General features: G+C 41.5%; 1 protein-coding gene across 1 annotated transcript in view; it reads right to left on the reverse strand.

The window, feature by feature from the left end:
* GEFmeso (Guanine nucleotide exchange factor in mesoderm) overlaps window positions 1-22,281 on the reverse strand; it is a 77,195-nt gene that overhangs the window by 3,206 nt on the left and 51,708 nt on the right. The window contains exons 2-7 of the mRNA XM_018103969.3: window positions 4,732-6,391; window positions 4,461-4,655; window positions 2,928-3,093; window positions 2,699-2,852; window positions 2,473-2,618; window positions 2,172-2,385 (exon numbers count right to left, since the gene is read on the reverse strand). Of these exons, the coding sequence (XP_017959458.1) occupies window positions 2,172-2,385; window positions 2,473-2,618; window positions 2,699-2,852; window positions 2,928-3,093; window positions 4,461-4,655; window positions 4,732-6,391 (2,535 nt within the window). The remainder of the gene's footprint in view (window positions 1-2,171; window positions 2,386-2,472; window positions 2,619-2,698; window positions 2,853-2,927; window positions 3,094-4,460; window positions 4,656-4,731; window positions 6,392-22,281) is intronic.

A 22,281-nucleotide genomic window follows, 5' to 3' on the forward strand; every position in this document is an offset into this window, starting at 1 on the left:
AGCTTTGTAATGCAACAGTATAGATATTTTTGAGAGCATTTATTATCTACAAGTTTCTCACATTCGAATACAATAAAGCAATAAAGCACTAGATTTCAGAGAGAGAGAGAGAGAGGGAGACAGATTTTTCCCAGGATTAATCCCAACTTGAAGTGCTTCAGTGAAAGACAAATTAAAGCTCTATTATGCTAGCTTTAAGTGTTTACTATAAGCCCTCTCGTGACGTCATTATTATAACTTCAAGCGCAATCCGAATAGCTGAAGTGTCCTTAGAGGCGATTTTCAGTGTTAGTAGTGTTGTGTGTGCATGCTGATCGTAGTTAATGGGGTTAGGAATGCGTACATGCTGGACGTAAGACCAGTGAAGCAGATAGAAGCCAATTAGAGCAAAGTTTCACAAGCCAAGTTAGAGTGGAAAAACGTGTGTAAATTGATAACTCGAAATACTTACGAGGCAGCGATCGGATATATCGGATTAATAAGACTACGTCTGGGCGCCGCAAATACCAGCAAATATTTTAACTAATTACGATTACGATTACGATTACGATTACAGAGTTTAAAGATAACAATTGGCAGTTAACAGTTAAGTTAATTTACTAGAAATTGTACTTTAATTCAATTTTAGTTGTTTGTTTTATTTTGTTATTTGTTTTTGGGGGCTGGGATTATAGAAGAAAGTAGCGCTTAGTTATTCAGTCTCTGGTGTTTAGCCTTAGGGAACGCCTTAGAAACTAGTTAAAGTTTTCGTTTCTTGTTTGGTTTGGGTGGTTTAGTTTTAAATTGCGTCACTGGTAGTACTACAACGGTAAACATATAGCAAAAATATAAGAGTATATATAGAGTAGGTATATGTCTGTATAAATGTAGATAATAGTTGAGAGAGATTAACACACATACTAAGGTTAAATGAAGAGTTACACACACCAATAAGCATTTGCATTAGGGTTAGTCGAATGGGAGCCTTAAACCAATTATATAACATTATGCAGGCGTCATAAATCTGATGGCAAGTACAGTTGCGCACAAAGCATGTGCAATTAAAAATGTGCAAACATCTGAGATACATACATATATGTATGTATGTATATATATTTATATAGACACACACACTCACACACACAGACATAAATCAACTCGAGAGCGCCAGATGTGGCACGATTTGCAGCCACATAAAAGGAGCTTAGCGCGAAAATAAACTAACTGAAAAGTATTTCAAGACATGGTTATGTCACTTCAGTCGAGTCCCAGCCAGCAGCAGGCTGAAGAGGCATATGAAGTGCAGAACTGCACTGCAAGAAATCAAGCTAGCTCTTGGGAGGAGAGAGTGAGGGATTTTATCCCCCTGCAGTCGAAATTTCGAGTAGAGCTTTCAGTTAAATGGAGAGCTCGGTTGCATGTATAGAATGCTTTCTTAATTAATACCTTAATTTATGTGCGTGAGTGAGCTTTTAAAGGATATCTGTCGAGGCGAGTTTTATTTAGTTGAGAGAGTTTCTAAGCTTCTAAATAGACTATAGATATCACAGAGTTTTATATGGTTATTAAGAATAAAATTGTAGAGTCTAGGGATTCAAACTCAAAGTATTTTAATTAAATTAAGGAACTTGGCTTGTACCTTTAGCTTTCATGGCTTTTCATTGAATGTTCTTCGAGAAGCTCTCTCTTAATATACTCTAATATTTCGGCTTTTGGAAGCTTTAATACGCTTTAAAAGCTCTTGGAGTTTTCTTCCTTTCATCCTTCATAAAAATAGTTTGCAGTGTAAGATTAACTCTAAGAGCCACTGTACATCATTTAACAAGCCTTTTTTGTCAGTGTATCTAATGAGCTTTGAAAGCTAAACGTGGCAGCTCAGTCGCCATTTTTTTGAGCAGTGCATTTGCACGTGTGCCCGCATAACTGTAACTACACTACATCATCATCATAGCTTGCCGTAAAATATTGCAAAAACTAAAAAAGCAAATACAAGCAAACAGTGACAACAACGACAAATACAACTACAACAATAACAACAACAACAACAACAACAACGTGGAAATACAAACATTTAAGACACACAGGTAGCGGCTATGCAGAAACAAAAACAAAAACAAAGAAAATAACTATAAAGAGTTGATGGGCTGCTTGAGGCAGACAGCTCCGCTCAGCTCAGCTCTGTTGGGGCTCACCTTCCTCGTTGCCCAGCTGGTAGACAAGCTCCTTGGCACGAGTGGGTATATCCAGCTCCTGGAGCATCACATCTTTGATGTGCTGCGTCCAGATGCGCTTCTGGTCACGATTTCTGGCCGTCAGCTTGATTTGATTGCGCGGGTCATCGAAGGGTATGACATAGAAGCTGGTCGGCTCGCCGGGCAAATGCTCGCTCAGCATTAGATTTTTTTGCTGCAAATGAGAGAGAGAGAGAGAGAGAGAGAGAGAGTTGAGTGAGTGATTCGCTGCGAGGTCAGCTTTCGATAGGGCTCTATTTACGGTTATGAGGCTCTTGAACTGCAGACGGCCGTCCTCCTTTTGCTTGGTAATGATCAGCATCGTCTCGAAGAGGAGCACCTGACGCGGCTTGTTGTGCTGCTCCATGAGCAAGCCCTCGTGCCTCAGTTCTCGCAGCACGCTCAGATCTGCAGCGTCATTGAGGGAATAATTCTGGTTAATGTCGGCCTGGCCAGAGAGACGTGTAGACTCGGTAGGTCGGACTCACCTGGTCCCATCCAGCCGTCGAGTATGCCGGACAGCTCCTTGACACGACTCTGCTGCTCCTGCTGACGCTTCACCTGGTCTATGTGATGCGCTACCTGTCGCATTATGGCATACGCCTCAGTTACCTCCTTCACATCGCAGTGCTTGCGCAGGCTCTGAAAGAGAGAGAGAGGGAGAGAGGGAGAGATAAAGATGCAATTGCTGGAAACTCTCATGTTGGCTCCACTTACGTCCAGCAGCAGATGGTACTTGAGTATGCGTTGCACCGGTTTCAGCAAATAGGAGCCAAGGGGCAGGCGATGCTGCAGCAGCGTCTGCGTGGAGGCCAGCAACGTATTCGTGTGCTTCGCCTGCAGCAGTTTGGTCAACAGCGAGATGGCTTCCGGGTAGCTTGTGCTATAAGACAAAAGAAGAAATACATGCACATTAATATATACATATATATATATATGAGCTGATTTATGAATACGACTTTGAGCTCTTCATCAGGCCCAAACATCAGGAAAATTTGAATTTAAAATCAGCTTGTTGGAGGAGTTGCGCACATGATATATGCCCAGCTGTCAGCCGGGGCGACAAATCAAACGGCGGCCAAATTGACAGAAACCGAAAGAGAAGCCAAAGCCTGGAGTCGGAGCCAAATGTCAGCGCCTAAATGGAACATTGAGTAAGGCGAGCATGGCGTGCTTGGACTGCCAAAGCTCCACTCAAAGTCAATGTTCGTGTCTCAACTGCAATCGAGATCAGCTCTTTGTGTTGTTTTTTTTTTTTTCTCATTTGTTTTGGCCAGTCCAGTTAACCGTTCTTGGCCAGGCTATCTGAGATTTGGCAAACACGCCAAGCGCTTGGGGAAATAACCTGACGACTTGTCTACAAAATACTAAAATCTAAGAATAAATCAGAGCAGGAGAAAAAAGGAGAGAGAGGAGAACTGAGAAAGTGCTGGGCTCTAACTCAAATTGTGCAAAGGAAGTCAAAAATGAACGAGGAGTCAAGAGAGAGCAAGGGAGAGAGTGCTTAGAGAGCGAAAGAGGTGGAGAGAGCTTGAGGGAAAGAGGGAGCCAGATGGATAAACGAATAAAGACAGAGAGAGACAGGGAGAGATAGGAAGAGAGATATAGAAAGAGACATATACGGAGAATATGTATATAATATATATACAGAGAGAGAGAGAGAGAGAGAGAGAGAGAGAGAGAGAGAGAGAGAGAGATAGACATAGAGATATATGTATATAATACATATATAGAGAGAGAGATAGACATAGAGATATATGTATATAATATATATACAGAGTCTTTCTCTCTCTCTCTGAGAGAGATAGACATAGAGATAGAGAAAGAAAGAAATATATATAGAGAAAGTAAAAGGCGGGATACCTAGAGAGAAATAATGAAAGAGAAAAGATGTACTGATGGACAGTGAGAGTTATAAACAGAGAGAAGGATAGAGATACAGAGAGAGAGAGAGAGAGAGAGAGAGAGAGGGAGTCAGAGAAACACCCGGGAAACAGAGACATGATAGAGATGAAAGGCTGATGAAGAGGCTAAGAACGAAAGGAGAATCTATCATTGAGATAGATGGAGAAAGGAAAAGAGCTAAACTGCATAGAAAGTCGATAATGAGAGAATATAGAATGCAAGGAATGTCAACTAGGGTATACAGTTCTTCTGGTAATCCCACTACGCTAAGCTGAGCCGGTGAGCTGATCAATAGAGCTCGCTTTTAATGCTATCGCGACAGTAGATTTAGATCAGTTCACTCACCAATAGGTTGTATACACATTAAAGCGATCGCGTAGGTCAATGAAACATTTCGCTATCCGTCCCGGATCCATGCCCGAGTTGATGAGCTGCTGCAGCAGCAACGAATTGAATTCGTAAATCTCTTCAATGTTGGCAAAGAGTATTTGCAATTCGTCTGTGCGCAGACAGGCGCGCTCCTTCCAGTCCAGAAGGTAGCTGCAGGAAGAGAGGAGGAGACGAAGAGAGTGGTTAGCTGTGCACACGGGAACTGTCAGCAGGTGATGTGGCTTACCCTTTGATAACCTGACCCAGATCCTCGACAAAGCTCCGCTCCGAGTCCACAATTTCCAGGCAGGCGCGTTCCAGCACGCTCATGGGATTCGTGTGCGAGGGATGATGATGATGATGATGGTCGCCCAGCTCGTTCTCGCTCTCGGCCAAACTCTCGACACTGGCCAAATAGGAGGTGGCAGCCAGCTTGCCATTGAGCAGCTGGTCGGAGCCCGAACTGGAGCTGGACGAGGTGGAGCAAATGGAGGAGGAGGACAGCGGACGATTGTTGAGGCGCGTCAGCTCACTTAGGCGCGGCGGATACTTCGGCTTGATGTCCGTCAACGTGTCCAGACTCTCGGCCGACAGCTTGTTGGCCTCCTCCAGCTCAGCCAGCTGCTCGGCCGTGGGCAGCCGCAGTGGCATGCCGCCACCCAAGGTGCTCGCCTTGCCGCTCTGGCTCTTCAGCTTGGTGCGCGCATACGTCTGCAGCGGGGAGCCCGGCCCCGCCGAGCCGCTCTGGCTGGCGCGCGGTGCCGAGACGCTGCGCACCAGCGGCTTGCCAATCAGCGGCTTGTTGATGGCCTCCACCAGCTGCTCGGCCGTTGCTTCGCCTTCTCCCAGATCCAGGTCGCTCAATGTCAGCTTCTCGATGTGCTGGGCAACCAGGTCAAAGTTAATCGCGTCCACAAACGGCTCTGGGCTGAGCGGCTCGCTGGCCACCACAAAGGCCTTGTGCCTGGGCGGTGCCACCGGCGTACTGGCTGCACCTGGAGCTGATGCTGCTGCTGCTGCTGCTGGTGGTGGTGGTGTTGTTGGTGGTGCTGTAGCTAGCTGCATGCTCGTCACCGCCAGCTGCTCCATTTCACTTAATTTGATGCTCTGCAGCTTTAGCTTGGAGAAGGGCTTGCCCTCGAAGTGAAAGGGTGTGCCGGGCGCTGCCTTGTTGGTGGGTGTCTTGTCCTCATCCGCGGATGCGTTGACCCTTCTGTGCGCACCACCGACGTACTCGCTGCCCGCATCCAAGGTGGACACCAGATCGCTGCCCGACTGGGTGGATAGCTTGCCCGTTGTCTTGGAGAGCGGCAGATGCGATAGCTTCAGTTTGGGTGGTGCTGTGGTTGCGGCCTTTGCATAACGCAACGGCGGTGTGGGGCTGCGCTGGATCGGCTGCTGCTGCAGCTGCTGCTGCTGCTGGATGGCTTCGATGTCGATGGCGTTCACGGGCTCCGCATCGGCGTGCGTAATAATCCGCTGCACATTGGGCGAGAGCACGCGAATATTGTTGCCGCGTCGCGAATGATTGCTGGATGCTGTGGATGAGATGCTGTGATTGCTGCCCAGCTCCTGGCGCCGTTGCACCACCAATCGGCTCAGCTGCACGCCATCAGCCACATCGTCACGCAGCCCGGCAACCACCAGCGGCGTTTGTGCTCCACCATCTAAGCAATAGCTGCCCGAATGATTGTCGCTGCTGTTGTTGCTGTTGCTGTTGCTGTTGCTGCTGCTGCTGGTGGTGCTGGTGGTGCTGCAATTGCTATTGCTGCGCTTTGGCGTTGACTCACCGCTGCTCTGGCTGCTCTCGCTGCTGTCAGCCTTGGCTGCCGTCGGACCAGCGCTCAAGGTGTTTGTCAGCGTGTCATAGAAGCCCAACAGCGAATGGGCTAGCTCCGTGCTGCTGCCTGCAATAAATTGAGAATTCATTATGATACGATGGCCAATAGTTGTAGCAATTTACATATATACAAATAGATATATTTATAGACGTGTGTGGAGTTGGGAATGCATAGAAAACTGTGGCTGAATTTATGCATGAATATCAAAAGACTGCGCTGTGCTTATACATAGTTCAGTTGAGGCTAGACGTAAGATTATTTGGATAATTTTCCCATATTTCTAATTTATCTACTATATATTTATTGATTTAATATATATTTTTATTCAATACTTAAGCATTTCTTCTTTCTATCTGCACATATCTCAGCTACAAAAAGCTATAGCTACTACTAGTTCCAATTCTAGACGAGGAATTTCGAGGATCACATCTTCACATGTCAAAAAATTGATTTGAAGTGAATCCAAAATTCATACAGGTACGATTCCTCAAATAAACACATTTAATAATTCTTAGTAGCTATAAATATCAAATCATCAATTGCTATATAAAACAGGTAAACTCTCCACTAAAATTTAGACCTTAAGCTATGCAACTAAATAAGTAAACTTGAGTGAGATATTAGAAGCCCACAGTTTTCAGTTTTCTATCAAGGCTCGTCAAGATTCTTCACAAATCCTAAATGAAAAGTTTTATAGTAAGCTACAAACATAATATTTAATGTAACTATGATCTATCTATAGTAATTTCAGAAACTAGCACTGACTTAGGCTCGACATTTTGACAAGAAATTCTGCAGATTGCCTCTTAAAAAGTCCAAAAATCAATTTTTCGAATCACTCTATTATAATAGTAATTAATATATAGTAATGCGTATATCAATAATTATAGATATTTATTTATGTAAAGATTCATATATCAGCTGAAAGAGAACTCTCAGACCTTCAGCTTGACAGGAAAAGTCAGCACTTCCAATTCCACAATCTATTTTAATGATTTAACAAGTAAAGCCCTAACTGAGTTATTTATTATTCAAAGTCAATCAAAGGCTAACAAAATTCTACCTCATACTCTCTCTCTCTCTCTCTCTATATATATATATATAGTACACAATTGTTTACGATCTAGTCTAGACGCGATCGCAGTTTATAATTCATGAGTCGTCGATCTTGATCTGCATTCCACGTTTGTTGATTTATGCAATTTGCTGGCTTTTGTTTGATTTTTTCTTTGGCTCGGCTTACAAGGGGCATCATTAAATAGCTATTGACTATTGACTGGCATGATCTATAATTTATATATCAACTGTCAGATATCATATGTGTATGTGTCTGTGTGTGTGTGTGATATCGAATAATGTTATTAAATTCGCTAGTTGTGGAGGGTTTTCTTTGATTAATTGAACCATTTGTGAGAACCGATGAGCAAAGCTAAGGAATGCCCCGTTGCCAATTGCCCAGTTGACTGTTTGTCGTGGTGGCGGTGGTTGCGTTGCCATATCAATTCCCATGTCAGGCCAGCCACGCGGACAGACTCGCACTGGAAGGCAGCCTACTTATTTATGCAGCAGACTCAGCCAAGACAAGAACTCAAACTCGAGCTCAAACTCGAAGTAGAAGTAGAAGTCGATGTCTTGACTTGTTGCCTTGACTGATTGCCGCATTCTGTGCACTCTGCAAGTGTGTGTTTGTATGTGTGTGTGTATGTTGCGTGTCCTGGGGCTAAACAACTCAATACATCAGCACGCCTCAGCTTTTGACTTGGCTTGGCTTGGCTTCAACATATTTCATTTAACGCAGCTCAAAATTATGGCAAATATCACAAAATTATGTGATGCCGATGCGGCCTATCAACGCGTGACGATCGTTAGACACGGCCACATATTAGCCCACACAGTCAAAGATCAAGCTATGTGGAAAGTATATAGCAGAGAATGATGAGTTGAGTTGGGGTAGAGGCATTCACTGGAATACCCTTGCTAGAGGAATCTATTCTTATACTATATTCTTTCTCTAAGTTGTCTTGGCTAAGTTTAGGTCATACAGAGAGCAGTCAGGTCATGTAGTTATATGTACATATAGCAGAAGATATTGAAGAATATATTGCGTGTTGTATATCATATATGTAAAGTTGTTGAGCCTAGAACTAGAACAACTCTAACTATTGTACGATCTATGTATATCATTTTGCTTTCCTTACTGATTCTATCTCTACTAACTACTGTTTATACTTCCTCTTCTTTCCATCAGCCTTAGCCTTACTCGGCTCTTTCTCATTTCTGTCTATGTTTTGTGGAAGTTGCCCTATCCAGCGAATCCTATTAAATCGTCTTCTTTCTCACCCACTCCTTACCCATACACTCTTCTTCTCCAGGCCTTCCTTGCCCTGCTTGACTCACTTCTCAGCCTGCTCTTCCTTTCCATTGACTTGCACCAATCTAAATACTTTACTCATCAATTTCCTTACGTTTTCCTCATGGAATTCCTCACAGCTTATCTTACGCAGCTTTTCCTTGCGTTTCAATTTCCTCCACTCGCCAATTTTCCCATTCATTCCAAGTCGTCGTCCGCACTGGCTATTCTCCTCACTGACTTATATATGCGTGCCTAATCCGAATGTCTAATCTTTTAGCACATTTGCCTAACAGCTCCAAGAAAAAATAAAGAGCTGCCCACAGTTTTTATAGCGAGGTTCAAAAACTGTGCCGGCTGCGACAGCAAAGTCTTAGCTCAAATCAGGCAATTAACTTTAGCAACACACACACACACACACACAGACACGAAGCCACATGGCCAACAGTGAGATGGCATCGACTGCAACTGGTTTTCAGCTATTTAGAATCCAGCATATTAACATGGACAGTCAACCGTGCAGCATCATCTTCATTGGTAGCCTTAGACAGTGCGCCCAGTTCCCAGCTCGCCCAGCTCTCCCAGTTCTCCCGACTTGGAGCTCCTGCACAGTAGCCAACGGGCCACTTTTTCTTCTAATTGCAAACGGTGTCAATGTGAAGTTGACTGCAATGTGGTTTTCTTCCTCTTGTTGCTGTTTCATATATTTCCTTTTAGCTGGCAGCTAGTTGCCACGTACAACAATTAGTTGGCTGCAGCAGCAACGCCCACTGCCAGACAGCTGGACTGACTCTGCCTCAGACTGATGGACTGATGGAACACTCAGTTATTCAACTGTCTATCTATCTGTCCGTCTGTCTGACTGGGCGACTGGCTGACGACAAGTCGTAAACATGATTTGTACATTTAATTTTTTCATCATTTTGCTAGATTATTGCGTGGGTAGCTCAAAACCAATGACGAGCTTTGATGACGCCACAAAGAGCTGAGCATTTCCTGCTGCCGCTGCTGCTGCTGCTGCTGCTGCTGCCTCTGGTGGCTGCATCTCTGACCCACTTTGGTAGCAAGAAGCGCATTTGTTGCAGTTTTGCTTAATTGCCAGCCGTGGGACGAAGCTGGCAGCGTGCAACAGGTAACAGCCAACAGGTAACAGGTAACAGCTTATAGTTATGTCTGGCAAATGGCCACAAGACTTCAATTTTATCATTGTCATGTGTTTAATTAGCCGGCATCAGAGCAAAGCGCAACTATCAAATACTCTATAAATATGGGCAAAGCAGTTAATCAAATACTAAATATGGCATTACCTAAAAACTAAGGAATAAAGAGGTTTAATTATTCGTAATAATAATAATTTAAATCGTAATAATATTTAAGTAAATGCATAAGAAATAAATAAAATAAAATAAAATAAAAATAAAATAAAATAATACTATTGTATATATATATTAAATTACATTTGGTCAATATTTAAAATTATACTTTGTCTTATTTTATATATATATCTTATTTTATTTTATATATATATCTTATTTTATATATTATTTTCAATTTTTTATTGTTTAAATTTCCGTTTGAATATATTTCGCTAAACTAAAATAAAATATAATTTAATTTAAAAAAAAAGTATATAAATATAATTTATTAATAAATATAATTACCAAAAATAATTACAATATAATTTAAGATAAACAAAATTGATTAGTAAAATTTAAATATTTAGTTTAACATAAAAATATATGTTACATATTAAAAAATAACAAATTTTTATTTATTACTACTTAAAAAGTCATTAAAAAAATAAAATCAAACAAAAGGCAAAATTCATTGCATAATGTAACCCAACAAAATGCCAAAAAATTGTATAATAATATTTTTTAATTTATATAATATAATATCATTATGAATACCATAAAATCGTTAAATATATATCTAAAATAATATTGGCTAATTTATATAATATAATATTAATTTTAATACCATAAAATTGTTAAATATATTTTAAAAATAATATTTGTTAATTCATATTATATAAAATGAATACCATAAAATTGTTACCTATACGCTTAAAATAATAATTGCTAATTTATATAATATGATTTTAAATTTAATTCCATAAAATCGTTAAATATATTTGTAAAATAATATTGGCTAAATGTTTATATATATATCTGGTTTCGCACATGGCTTAATCCCTGAAGCCCATTAAAGTTTCGACAACATTACGTATCTATCTAAACCTTCCGCTTCAGTTAGCTATAGAGAATTATAGCAGTAATCTGAATGCAGTTCGCTTAAGCTGCGATCAGCAGCAGCTGCGATTTGCCTAATCAATTTATGGCATAATTTGAGTTGACAGTTTTATGAAGCGATTCCAGGGACTAAGCCCGCCTGCGGCAATCAGCCGGCGGAATCGGACAGCAATAAAACTAGCAAAAAAAAAAAAAAAAATATTACAAAAAAAAAGAGAGAAGTTAAATAACAACAGAAAAGAAGTAACAACTGCAAGCAACAAATTTACATGTCGCATTGTCACACACTGAGCAAAACAATGCAAAGCATTTCGCAACCTTTTTGTGCAATTGGAGTAGCCCAAGGGGCAGCTGGGACGTTGGGACATGGGGACAGTGGGGCAGCTGGGACATTGGAGACTTGACTGCCAGCTTTCGGTTACATTTGGGCAGACAGCGAGGTTGCCAGCTCTGGTCCAGTCTGGTCCGGCCCTTTGTCAGATTCTGTCGTCTACGGCTTCAGGTGTCAGTCGATGCAGTCGACGCAGCCGGCGATGCTATCACAGCCTATCATGGACGACTTGGACGGACGTGGCCCGTTTAAAGTGCGCAATTTATGGCAGAGCTGACACAATTTCATAATGCGCGCGACGCAGTTGCAAGCCGCCGATGGTTGCCCACAGATTACGCGATATTCCTCTTCCTTTTCATGTGCATACTCGCATGCGCGCTCACTGAGTGTGAAGAGAGTATATTGGTTTCGGTGCAGTGGGGATAGCAGAGAATGGCTAGTGGGAGCTAGAGACCTTGATGAATAAGAAAAACTTCCTCTCTCTAATGGAAACTGATAGTTGGGGGCGTGGCATATAGGGTATGCTTGTAAAGAAAGGTCTTGAAGTTAGAGAGAGTTGACTATGAATTGACTTCTTCCTCTAAAAATTTATTCCAAGTATTTCCTCTACGTAATTCTTCTAAGTAGTTCCTCGACGTATTTAATTAACGTATTTTCTCTACGTATGTCCTTTACGTAATTCTTCTGAGTATTCGCTTACGTAATTCCCTTACGACATTCCCTTACGTATTTCCTTTACGTACTTCCATTTCCTTTACGTATTTACTCCAAGTCTACGCAGCTTAGCTGTATTGCACACTGCACTATTGACCCCCACCGGGCCTGAATTTCCTTACGTAATTCCTTTACGTAATTCCCTTACGTAATTCCTTTACGTAATTCCCTTACGTAATTCCCTTACGTAATTCCCTTACATATTTCGTTTACGTACTTCCGTTTCCTTTACGTATTTACTCCAAGTCTACGCAGCTTAGCTGTATTGCACACTGCACTATTGACCCGCACCGGGCCTGAATTCCCTTACGTAATTCCCTTACGTAATTTTCTTACGTAATTCCCTTACGTAATTTTCTTACGTAATTTATTTACGTACTTCCATTTCCTTTACGTATTTACTCCAAGTCTACGCAGCTTAGCTGTATTGCACTGCACTATTGAGACCCACCGGACCTGAATTTCATTACATAATTACCTTACGTAATTTCCTTACGTAATTCCCTTACGTAATTCCCTTACGTAATTTTCTTACGTAATTCCTTTACGTAATTTCCTTACGTAATTCCCTTACGTACTTCCATTTCCTTTACGTATTTACTCCAAGTCTACGCAGCTTAGCTGTATTGCACTGCACTATTGAGACCCACCGGACCTGAATTTGATTACATAATTACCTTACGTAATTCCCTTACGTAATTTCCTTACGTCATTCCCTTACGCACTTCCTTTACGTACTTCCATTTCCTTTACGTATTTACTCCAAGTCTACGCAGCTTAGCTGTATTGCACTGCACTATTGATCCCCACCGGGCCTGAATTCCCTTACATAATTCCCTTACGTAATTTCCTTACGTAATTCCCTAAGGGAATTCCCTTACGTATTTCCTTTACGTACTTCCATTTCCTTTACGTATTTACTCCAAGTCTACGCAGCTTAGCTGTATTGCACTGCTCTATTGACCCCCACCGGGCCTGGATGAATAAATGGCACAGCTGATGCCCTTTATATAGGGCGACTTTCACTCAAATTGTGTGCCCGGTGCCAGGTAGAGGTCGTTGCAATTGAGATTCAACTGACCAATCAGAACACTCTCTGCTGTTTCGAGCACTCTAACTTCGTATAACCTAAACATAAATACCAAATGAATTCTGCTGCATACATATAGACAAATTAAATAAGCTTCTGTAGGGAAGGGATAAGCCATTGCTTTTCTTAAGCAAATATACAGACGGAGAGGTATACAGTGACAGAGCAGTCTCTACTAAAGCTTTCTTATTTATTATTGATTGATTCAATAATTAGGCTCACATATTCAGTTCATTTGTCGTATTGAAAGAGTATTACACAATCCTATACACCCGATTGCAATGTGCTTTTATTAAACTTGCATTTTTTTTGGCAAGTTGGCTAAAAATAGCAGCAGTCTTTAAGCTCAGCTCAGCGGAGAGTTGGCAAAAGGTCAGGCAGAAGGTGTTGACAGCCATCGCAAGTTGATTTATAAGAGTTGTCGCATAAGTTGCAAATGTGGCGAAAGTCTTGCCCCACACACTACCGCTCTGCCTCTCCCCCTCTCTGTCTCTCTCTCACTCTCGCTAGTCCGCATCGATTGCAATCGCTGCAGCAACGACGACAACTAAATCGATTGCTGCCTTCAGAGACTGTCGCACGCACCTCGCTCTGGCTCCAGCTCTGGCCAGCTGTTTGTTGTTGATAGCATTATATTAAGGCGCTTAGACGCTCGTCTGCAACAGGCAGACAACACACACACACACACACACACACACACTCATTTGATATTTTAATCGGCATTTTATTTTTGTCTGCTTTGGCTGGCGCCGCATTTGGCGCAACGTTTAGGGAAATGACCAGAGGCCAGTTAAGCACCGCCAGCACCACCTCAGCCACCTTATCCACAGTTGGGTCATTAAAAACCCATTGCCATACGTCGCTGCCGTTTTGGTATCTGTGTAAACGTGTGTTTAGCCAAATCAGCGCTCTTGGCGTGGACTTTGCGGCACGCATTTTGCAATTGCTATTAAATACCGTATACGATGTGTCGCAAAATGCACTACAGAAACACATTTCCACTGATAAGAGACAAGCAACAACCAACAACCAACAACAACAGCTTGTATTGTTCATAAATTTCGAGTCGATTATTGAATGCAAAACAAATCAGTTTTTAGTGTCTTGAGTGAAGCATTCCAAGACACCTGCGATTAAATAACATATTATGAACAGCTTTATATAATAAATGTATATGAATATATATACATAAATATATATACATATGTATATGTATATGATTTCAGCGGAAGCTCAAATTCATGGGCCATTGGGCACACACACACAGAGATAGAGAACATTTAACAGCTGTGTAAAAACACATGTAAAATTTAACTATAATTATTATAGATATTTGGTATTACTCAATTTTAATAGCGGATGCAGCCAACACCCCGAAAACACAAAGCAACGCAAGTCGGCGATCTACAGTCGACTAAATGCATACACTAACTGCAACGTAGAGCTAGAAGTGGATATGGTATACGCATGCATCTATATAGATATGCCTAGAAGTAGAAGTAGTGACATACATACATACATATATGTATGTACATATATGTGATATCTAAGAAGTCTCTATGCTGATATACCCTCTATAAAGCTGATTGAAGTTATAGAATATTTGTTTAAAAAATGGAATCTATATTCCATAGAGGAAACCACTAAATCGAATATACTCTGCTTGAAGAAGAAATTGCCTAACGTTGGAGATATGATACATAGATAAGTTCTTCATCTTCTATATATGTATGTAGTATATACGAGAAATTCTTATATATTATCAGCAGTTGTTATATGTTTTCATTCAGATAGCTTCTTTTTGATATTGAGAGTTTTTGATATTTGAGAAATCCTCTGGAATTCCATAAATCTTTAACATTATCCTAGAGCATTCATCGAGTATGTGTATATATATGTCAAGGAATATATAAAATATATAAAAGTAAAGTCTCTACCTATCAATAATCTTCTGTATTATATGACTCCCTCTATTTACCCTCTCCGTCTACCAATTAATGAAAGATAAGCCCTAGCTGAAGTCTCTCTAACATAAGCTTCAACTCTGATACAATTTAACGCATATAACTCCACATCATCATTACAGGGTATACGAAATAATCAGTGAGTGCAGCATTCAGCTGGCTTTCATCTGCCCCATGCAGCATCCGTTCCAAGTGATACGATAATCGTGCTTTTGCAAAAAACATAAAGAAAGAAGTAGAAGAAGAAGCTAACCTCATAGCAGTTACTTATGCTTAATCAAAAAGAGACAAGAAAAATATAATGAAAGAGCTAAAGCCAACAGTTGAATGATATTTTAATATGCATTTAGAGTCGCATTTAGAGGCAAATTGCGAAAGGCCATAGGAAATTGAGAGCCAAAGATCATAAGAGAGAGACAGAGACAGAGACAGAGAGAGAGACGAAGAAACATTCCAAAGATCATCTCCCCCAGCGCTGGGCTGCAGCTTATTCAACTTATTTATTTTTAGACGCCGGCCAAGATCGCATGGTTCACAGTCACTTAAACGACTCCAGGCCCCATTGCTGTCTCCTGTCTTCCCACTATCTCTCTCTCTATCTCACTTCCTCTCTCTCTCTCTCTGTCTTGCCCTTCATTTTGGGGCCAACGCAATGCGATTCCAGCAGATTCCAGCGAAAAAGTGAAATCCTTTTCAAAAGGCGGCTGCAAACACACAAATCTAGGAAAATGTCGCTGAGCCGCAAACGTTATAAATCTTGTTCATATTTGCACGTGAAAAAAAAAAAAATAATAAAACGAACTGAAGAACTGAACAACTGAGCAAAGCACACGGACACATGGACGGCCTGGACAGTTGGCCCAGACGAAGCCATAAATGTCACGCAGCCCTGACTGGCCTCAGTCTCAGACTGGCCTGTCCGCCCGTCTCCTGTCCGCCTGCCCTCTAAAGCATATTAGTTTTCCACTAGCTACGTGCTAAATTCCTATGCCCAGAAATCCATTAAGCAAGACCCGGCCAACAGGCGCGCGGGGCAGCGGCAAGCGCACACACAGGCTGCATGCCACGCGGCCCTAAAGTGCTAAAATCTCATAAAACGCCGAGGCCTAGGGCCGAGGCAGCTGCTTTTAAATTAGCCCAACTCCAAAACTTCAGCTGCAATAGCTTTGAGGAGGCCACTCCTCGAGGCATGCGACACTTGCAACAACAGCGACAGCGACAGCGACGGCGACTACGACTGCGACTGCAGCAGAGGCAGCAGCAGCGACAGCAGCTGAATATTGTTGCCACCACCAGCTTGCACTTTGCACTTCAGCCCGAAGGAGTCTCGAGTGGCGAAGAAGCAGTCGGCCTGTCAAATGAGGGGAGTAAAGTGACCAACTAAACGATATCCTACAAATGCAAGAGATTTAAAGTGAAATGTTTAATGATTATCTTTTAGAAAGATGATAATGAAATGAATGGCGCATTCCATAAGGGCTCGAGAGTGAGAGAGATAGACTGAGAGAGAAAAAGAGAGATGTGACAGAACAAGATAGGGTAGTGAGAGAGGAGGCGAGAGTGAAAGCGAGCGATAGGCAGAGAGAGTGAGAGCGAGAAGTAGAGCGATATAGAGTGATATTGAAGGAGAGAGAGAGACAGACAGATTGAGAGTGGGAGAAGAGGAGGCACACAAAGTGAGAGAGAGATAGGGATAGAGAGAGAGAGATAAAGATATAGGGATATAGAGAGAGGGAGAGAGTTATTGCATAATTTATAATATATCTCTGATATGGAAGAAAAATTGACGATGATCATCAACTGCTCTATAAGCTTGAAGTCAACAAACATCTTCAATCTGCACTCTCTGCGCTACAGCATACCCACATCTGAGCTCATCTCCTACAGGGTATATATATTGTAAGGAACTTTGCTGGCATTTTCAATGCAGCGTCCGTCGTTGACTTTGACATGACGAACTGAGCGAACTGCGTGACTCTGGCATTTGAACAGGAACTGCGATGAGGCGCACGCAGAACGTGCCCCTGAGCCATAAATAACAACAATATTAACAGCAACAACAACAACAACAACAACAACAGCAGCAGCAACATGTTTTTAGCCTGATGAATTGCAAACATGGCGTGAAAAATGCATAAAAGTGTGAAAAATATTACTAAAAATAGCTGAGCACAAATGCAAAAATATAAAAAAAAAGAAATTCTGCAAAAAACAGGAAAGAGGAATTCCAAATTGAAAGGAAGCAGTCAGCCAAATGGATGATGATTATTATTAGAGTAAAGAAGGGCGTAAGCTTAACAATGCGAAATTGTGCATAGGAAAAATTAAATTATTAGTTTAAAATATTTATAAAAATCTATATGTATATTAAAAATAAAAATATTATTAAGCAATTGAAATATATTTAAAAATAAGAATTATAAAAAATGCAGAAATTAATTAATAATAAAAAAATAAAAAATTAATTAAACAAAAAATAAATTAATTAATGAATTAATTGAATAAACTAAATAAAATAAACTAAAAAATAAATAAATAAAAAATTGAGTAATCATAATAAGAAAAACTATTAAATAAAAATTCTTTTAAATAAAAAATGATACAAGTTTAAAAAATATGTACATATTACAGTTAAAAATAAAAATAAAGTTCAAAATTCAAAAATAAATCATTAAAATATTTGTAAAGGTAAAATACAAACATAATTTATTTTTATTATATATTATTATTTTACAAATCAAACTTTAATTAAAAAAAAACGCAAAAATGTATAAATAAATATATCCAGTTAAAACTATAAATAAAATTTGATAAAATAAATAAAAATAAACCAAATATTTGCGCGCCGGCTAATTTCACAGGCTTTATTTGGTCAAAATATTTGCCTGGGCCGTTGGCCTTATGCTAATGGCATTGTTATAGCTGCTGTCGTTGTTGTTGTCTATTATTGTTGTTGTTGTTGTTTTGGTGTTGGCTTTGTCGGTGCCAAATATGGGCAACAAGTATATGCAGGAGACATGGCCATGACCAGTACCAGTTCAAGGGCTTTTTAAGGCGGGTGAAATTTGCAGCATGCAACACATGCAACATAAGCGCGAGGCGAGCCGCATATGGAAATTCGCTAACGATATGCGAACGCTGATAAAGACATTCGAAAATCCGTGGCATTATATAAGCGAAGCTAACGTTTAATTAGACGATAAAATGGCCAGAAGAGGTTTCTATTCAAGAAAAAGGTTTCAGGCAGCTGCGCTTTGACCCCGCCAGCAGAGTCGCCCACGCGTCGCCGGCTGCGGACAGAGCAGACAGAGGCTGAGGCTGAGGCAGAGGCAGAGGCAGCTGCTGTTTAATCCATGTGGACACATGATGCGGTTTTGTGGTCGGTAAACGCAGCTCATTTGAGCTGCATTCGCTTTCAAAATCAATTTTCAATACGCAACACGGGCGGAAAGCGAAAGCCACAATGAGCAGGAAATGTCTGTCAATATCTTGAAAGAAAATCTACTCAACTGTAGACTGTAGAAACTGGTGACTCCGGCTCCAACTTCAATTCAGGCTTGAAGTCTAAACGCGTTTTGATTGATTGGGCCCAGGGCCAATAAGTGGAGCAAGCAATTGCATAAGCCACGTTACGTGGGAGGAACTAAAAGGGCAGACGATATTATAGGCATATATACATGCATACAGAGCTTAGACTTAAGTACAGTTAAGTTAGGCAATCAATCAGAAGCTAGTCCCACAGTCTGTGAATATATCAATAAATACCTTATGCAGAGAGTCAATAAGACAGTTTAATCAGTCACTCAATCGGGCAGTTAGTTAGTCAATTCAATCAATCCATCGTAGCATACCATCAGTCAATTCATCACAAATCTTTCAGTCAGTTGGTGAATCAATCAGATCATCAATCTTCACCTCCATCAGTCAATAAGTCGTTCAATCAGGCAGTTTATCAATCAGTCAGTCAATCAATCAATCCGGTCAATCAGTTTAAGCTTTCGTCAAGTCTGTCAGCTACTTAATGACTCAATCAGTAGGTCAGACAGTCTATCAATCATCCACTGCAACAGTCAATAATTCGTTCAATCAGACAGTCAATTAATCATCCACTGCAACAGTCAAAAAATCGTTCAATTAGGTAGTCAAACAATCAATCCAGTCAATCAGTTCAACCAGACGTAAAATCTGTCAATCAATGAGTCAATCAGTAGGTGAGATAGTTAATCAATCAGACTTTTTTCAACCACTACTCAGAATATTATCCTATCAAAGTAAAGAGTATCAGTTAGCCAGTCAGTCATTCAAGTAGCCGGGCAGTCAATCACACCTTAATCAATCAATAATCCATCACTCGGTCAGTCAATTACTCAGTCAGTCAATCATTCACACAATCCCTAGTTAGTAAATCAGTCAATGTCAAGTCGTTCAATACGTCAGTCAGTCAATCATTCACTTTGTATGACAATCAATTAATTAGACAGTTGATCAATCACAAGTCAGTCATTCCCTTTATCAATCAGCCGTCAATCTATCAGTCAGTCTCTCAAACAATCCGGTAGTCAATCGCAGCTCAGTTCGCCCGTCGGTCAGTCAATATCCAGTCTGAAAGTCGCAAGTCTCTTCGCTATGCAAGTCAGTAAGTCGGTTAGTCAGTCACTCAGTCAGGCAAACTCAACTCACTCCGACAGTCTGTCAATCAGTCTGTCCTTCAGTCAGTCAGTCAGTCAGTCAGTGAAGCTCTGGCCTGTCTCTGTCGGGCCTCCACTGTCTACGGCTGCTGCACATTTGAAGGCCAACTGTCTTAAGGTGCTTTACACTACACACAAGACAATCAGGCAGATAGACAGATACGCAGACAGCGAGAGGGACAGGCGGACAGACGGACGGACAGACAGTTGAACACAATATTGACTTTAGATACGCGACATTGACTTCTGGTTAACGGCAATTGCCACAGTCTCTGCCACTGCCACTGCCATCGCCTCTGGCATCTCTCTCGCTCTCTCTCACACACCCTCCCGCTCACTCGCTCGCTCTCTGCTAATGAGCTCCATAAATAAGCCGCTGGTTAAATTTGCATTGGCTGTCGGCCTGTTGACACGCGGCCAAGACAAGATAACTTTGTTAACAAGCTGCACAGTTGATTTGCTGCCTCTTCTTCTTCTTCTTCTTGCCTCTCGCTGTTGTTGTCAGTCTTTATGACAAGGGGCATGCAGCAGCGCCTGAGAGAGTCTTTACGCATTGCCAAGTAAAACTTTCTACAAAGAACAGTTCCCTTGCAGCTCAATCAATATCAATTAGCTGAGTTAAAAATTTTCAACAAAATCTCTGTAAAGTTTATAATTTACCCGATAAATCAAAATAATAAGACAAGCAGAAGAAAATATCAAAGCAACACATCTCGATAATATTATAAATAGCTATCGATTACAACTCAACAGATCTAGCAATCAAGATAGGAAAAAGTCAAGTCTAGACTTCATTTAAAAGTCATATTTAATTTCTGGGGATGAAACTGAGATAAGCTTAATTATCTATTAATAGAGCTGCAAATCAGCTTAGCTAATTAGATATCGATAATTAGTGATCGATAAATAAGGTAAGCGAACTTTTAGTTGGATGGGGATTTTTCATTTAGTATTCTTACGAGTAAAAAGGAAAATCTCCCGTCTTTACAAGCTAGGTTCATAAATTCCTTAGGATCATCTTCCAGCTGAGTGATTCTTTACTCCCTCCTGCATCTTCTGTAAGTAACTGTTCAAGCCAACCCACTTACCTCTCTAGCATTCCCCAACCGAATGACTTAAAGTGTTTGCATTTGATCAACAGTCCACAAGACAATAATAATAAAACAACATACCTGCAAAGAGAAAGATTTAAGAGAATGAGTTAAATTAGTGAGTTCTGCGAGTTGAGAAATTCCCTGAAGGCCTTTATAAGAGCCGCAATGGATAAACTTGCCCCCAAATGTTGCACTTAGCCCAGCCATATTAAGCAAGGCCGCCTGTGCGGAATGTGGAAATGTTGAGAAGTGCTTTCAATGACCAAAACGGGTGTCAGATGCCATAAGCAACACAATCTGACTGAGTGAGTGAGAGAGAGAGAGAGAGAGAGGGAGAGAGAGAGACTGATCCAATGTCAATGCCTTTGAACGTGGCTGCAATTGTATTTTGGTCAATGCACCACCAGCATCTCAGCTCGACAGCCGCAAAGTGGTTCAAACATTTTTCCAATGAAAATATGCCAAAGATGCGATGTGTGGAGAATCACAAGAGAGCGAGAGAGAGATAGAGAGAGAGAGCGATAGTGGAGTGAACGCGTTTTAAAGGCCATCAGCCTGAATGGCTCACGTCCAAGTGTCTAGCTGGACCACCGGCGTGGCAGCTGCAGGCGAACCAACTATGGCTGGGCTGGGCAGTCGAGTCGACCCGGTTCGCTGTAATTGGCAAGTGGCAAAAGCTGTGCAGAAAAAAATAAATATCAACAAGCACATAAAAAGCGGGTCAGTCACTGTCGACTATCGACTGTGGACTGCCTCTGGTAGTAGCGCAAAACAATCAAATTATGGCCACATTTGTATGGCAGCATCTTTAATTGATGGCCAATCGATCGAGCGCTCGCTGGGGCAGCGTTCGCGCAATGTTCGCGCATTTGTTGCACAGCACATAAAAGGTGCAGCAGCCAGCCCAAAAGGAAATGTGGCATCATAAAATTTCACTGCCAATGGGCAAGCCGAGCAGCCAGCCCGTCGAGCTGGGCAGCTGTCTATCAGTTATTTACGAACGCCCCATATGTTAATGAAGCTCACTGACTGCCGATCGCCATGGATCGGGGATCGGACATTGAACATGGACTTGGCCACAGCAACAGCAGCAGCAGCAGCTGGGGCAGCTGGGGCAGCTAGGGGTCTAGGCAGCAGCAGCGAATGCCCAATGCGTGATGAAAGACAGGAAGACGAGGCGCACAACAATTTAGCGCTTTAATTTGATGGCAGACATGGCGACAAGGCAACTCAAAGGCACGAGTTGAGCTGGCGTGGAATTCGAGGCGTGCACTGAGAGAAAAATTATGGCTAAATAATATTTTGGGCTGGTGTGAGGGGAGGGGAAGAGAGACAGCATTGTGGGATGATAGAGTGAGCGAGATAGAGGAAGTTAGAGCGAGGCGGTGCAGATGTGAAGGAGAAGGAGGAAAAGAGGGGGAGAGAAGGAGACGGACAGAAAAATATAGAGTGAGTGAGAGAGAGAGAGAGAGA

Source organism: Drosophila navojoa, chromosome 5 (genome assembly GCF_054131105.1).
Source record: "Drosophila navojoa isolate 15081-1374.11 chromosome 5, UAZ_NAV_1.0, whole genome shotgun sequence".
NCBI classification, from domain to species: domain Eukaryota; kingdom Metazoa; phylum Arthropoda; class Insecta; order Diptera; family Drosophilidae; genus Drosophila; species Drosophila navojoa.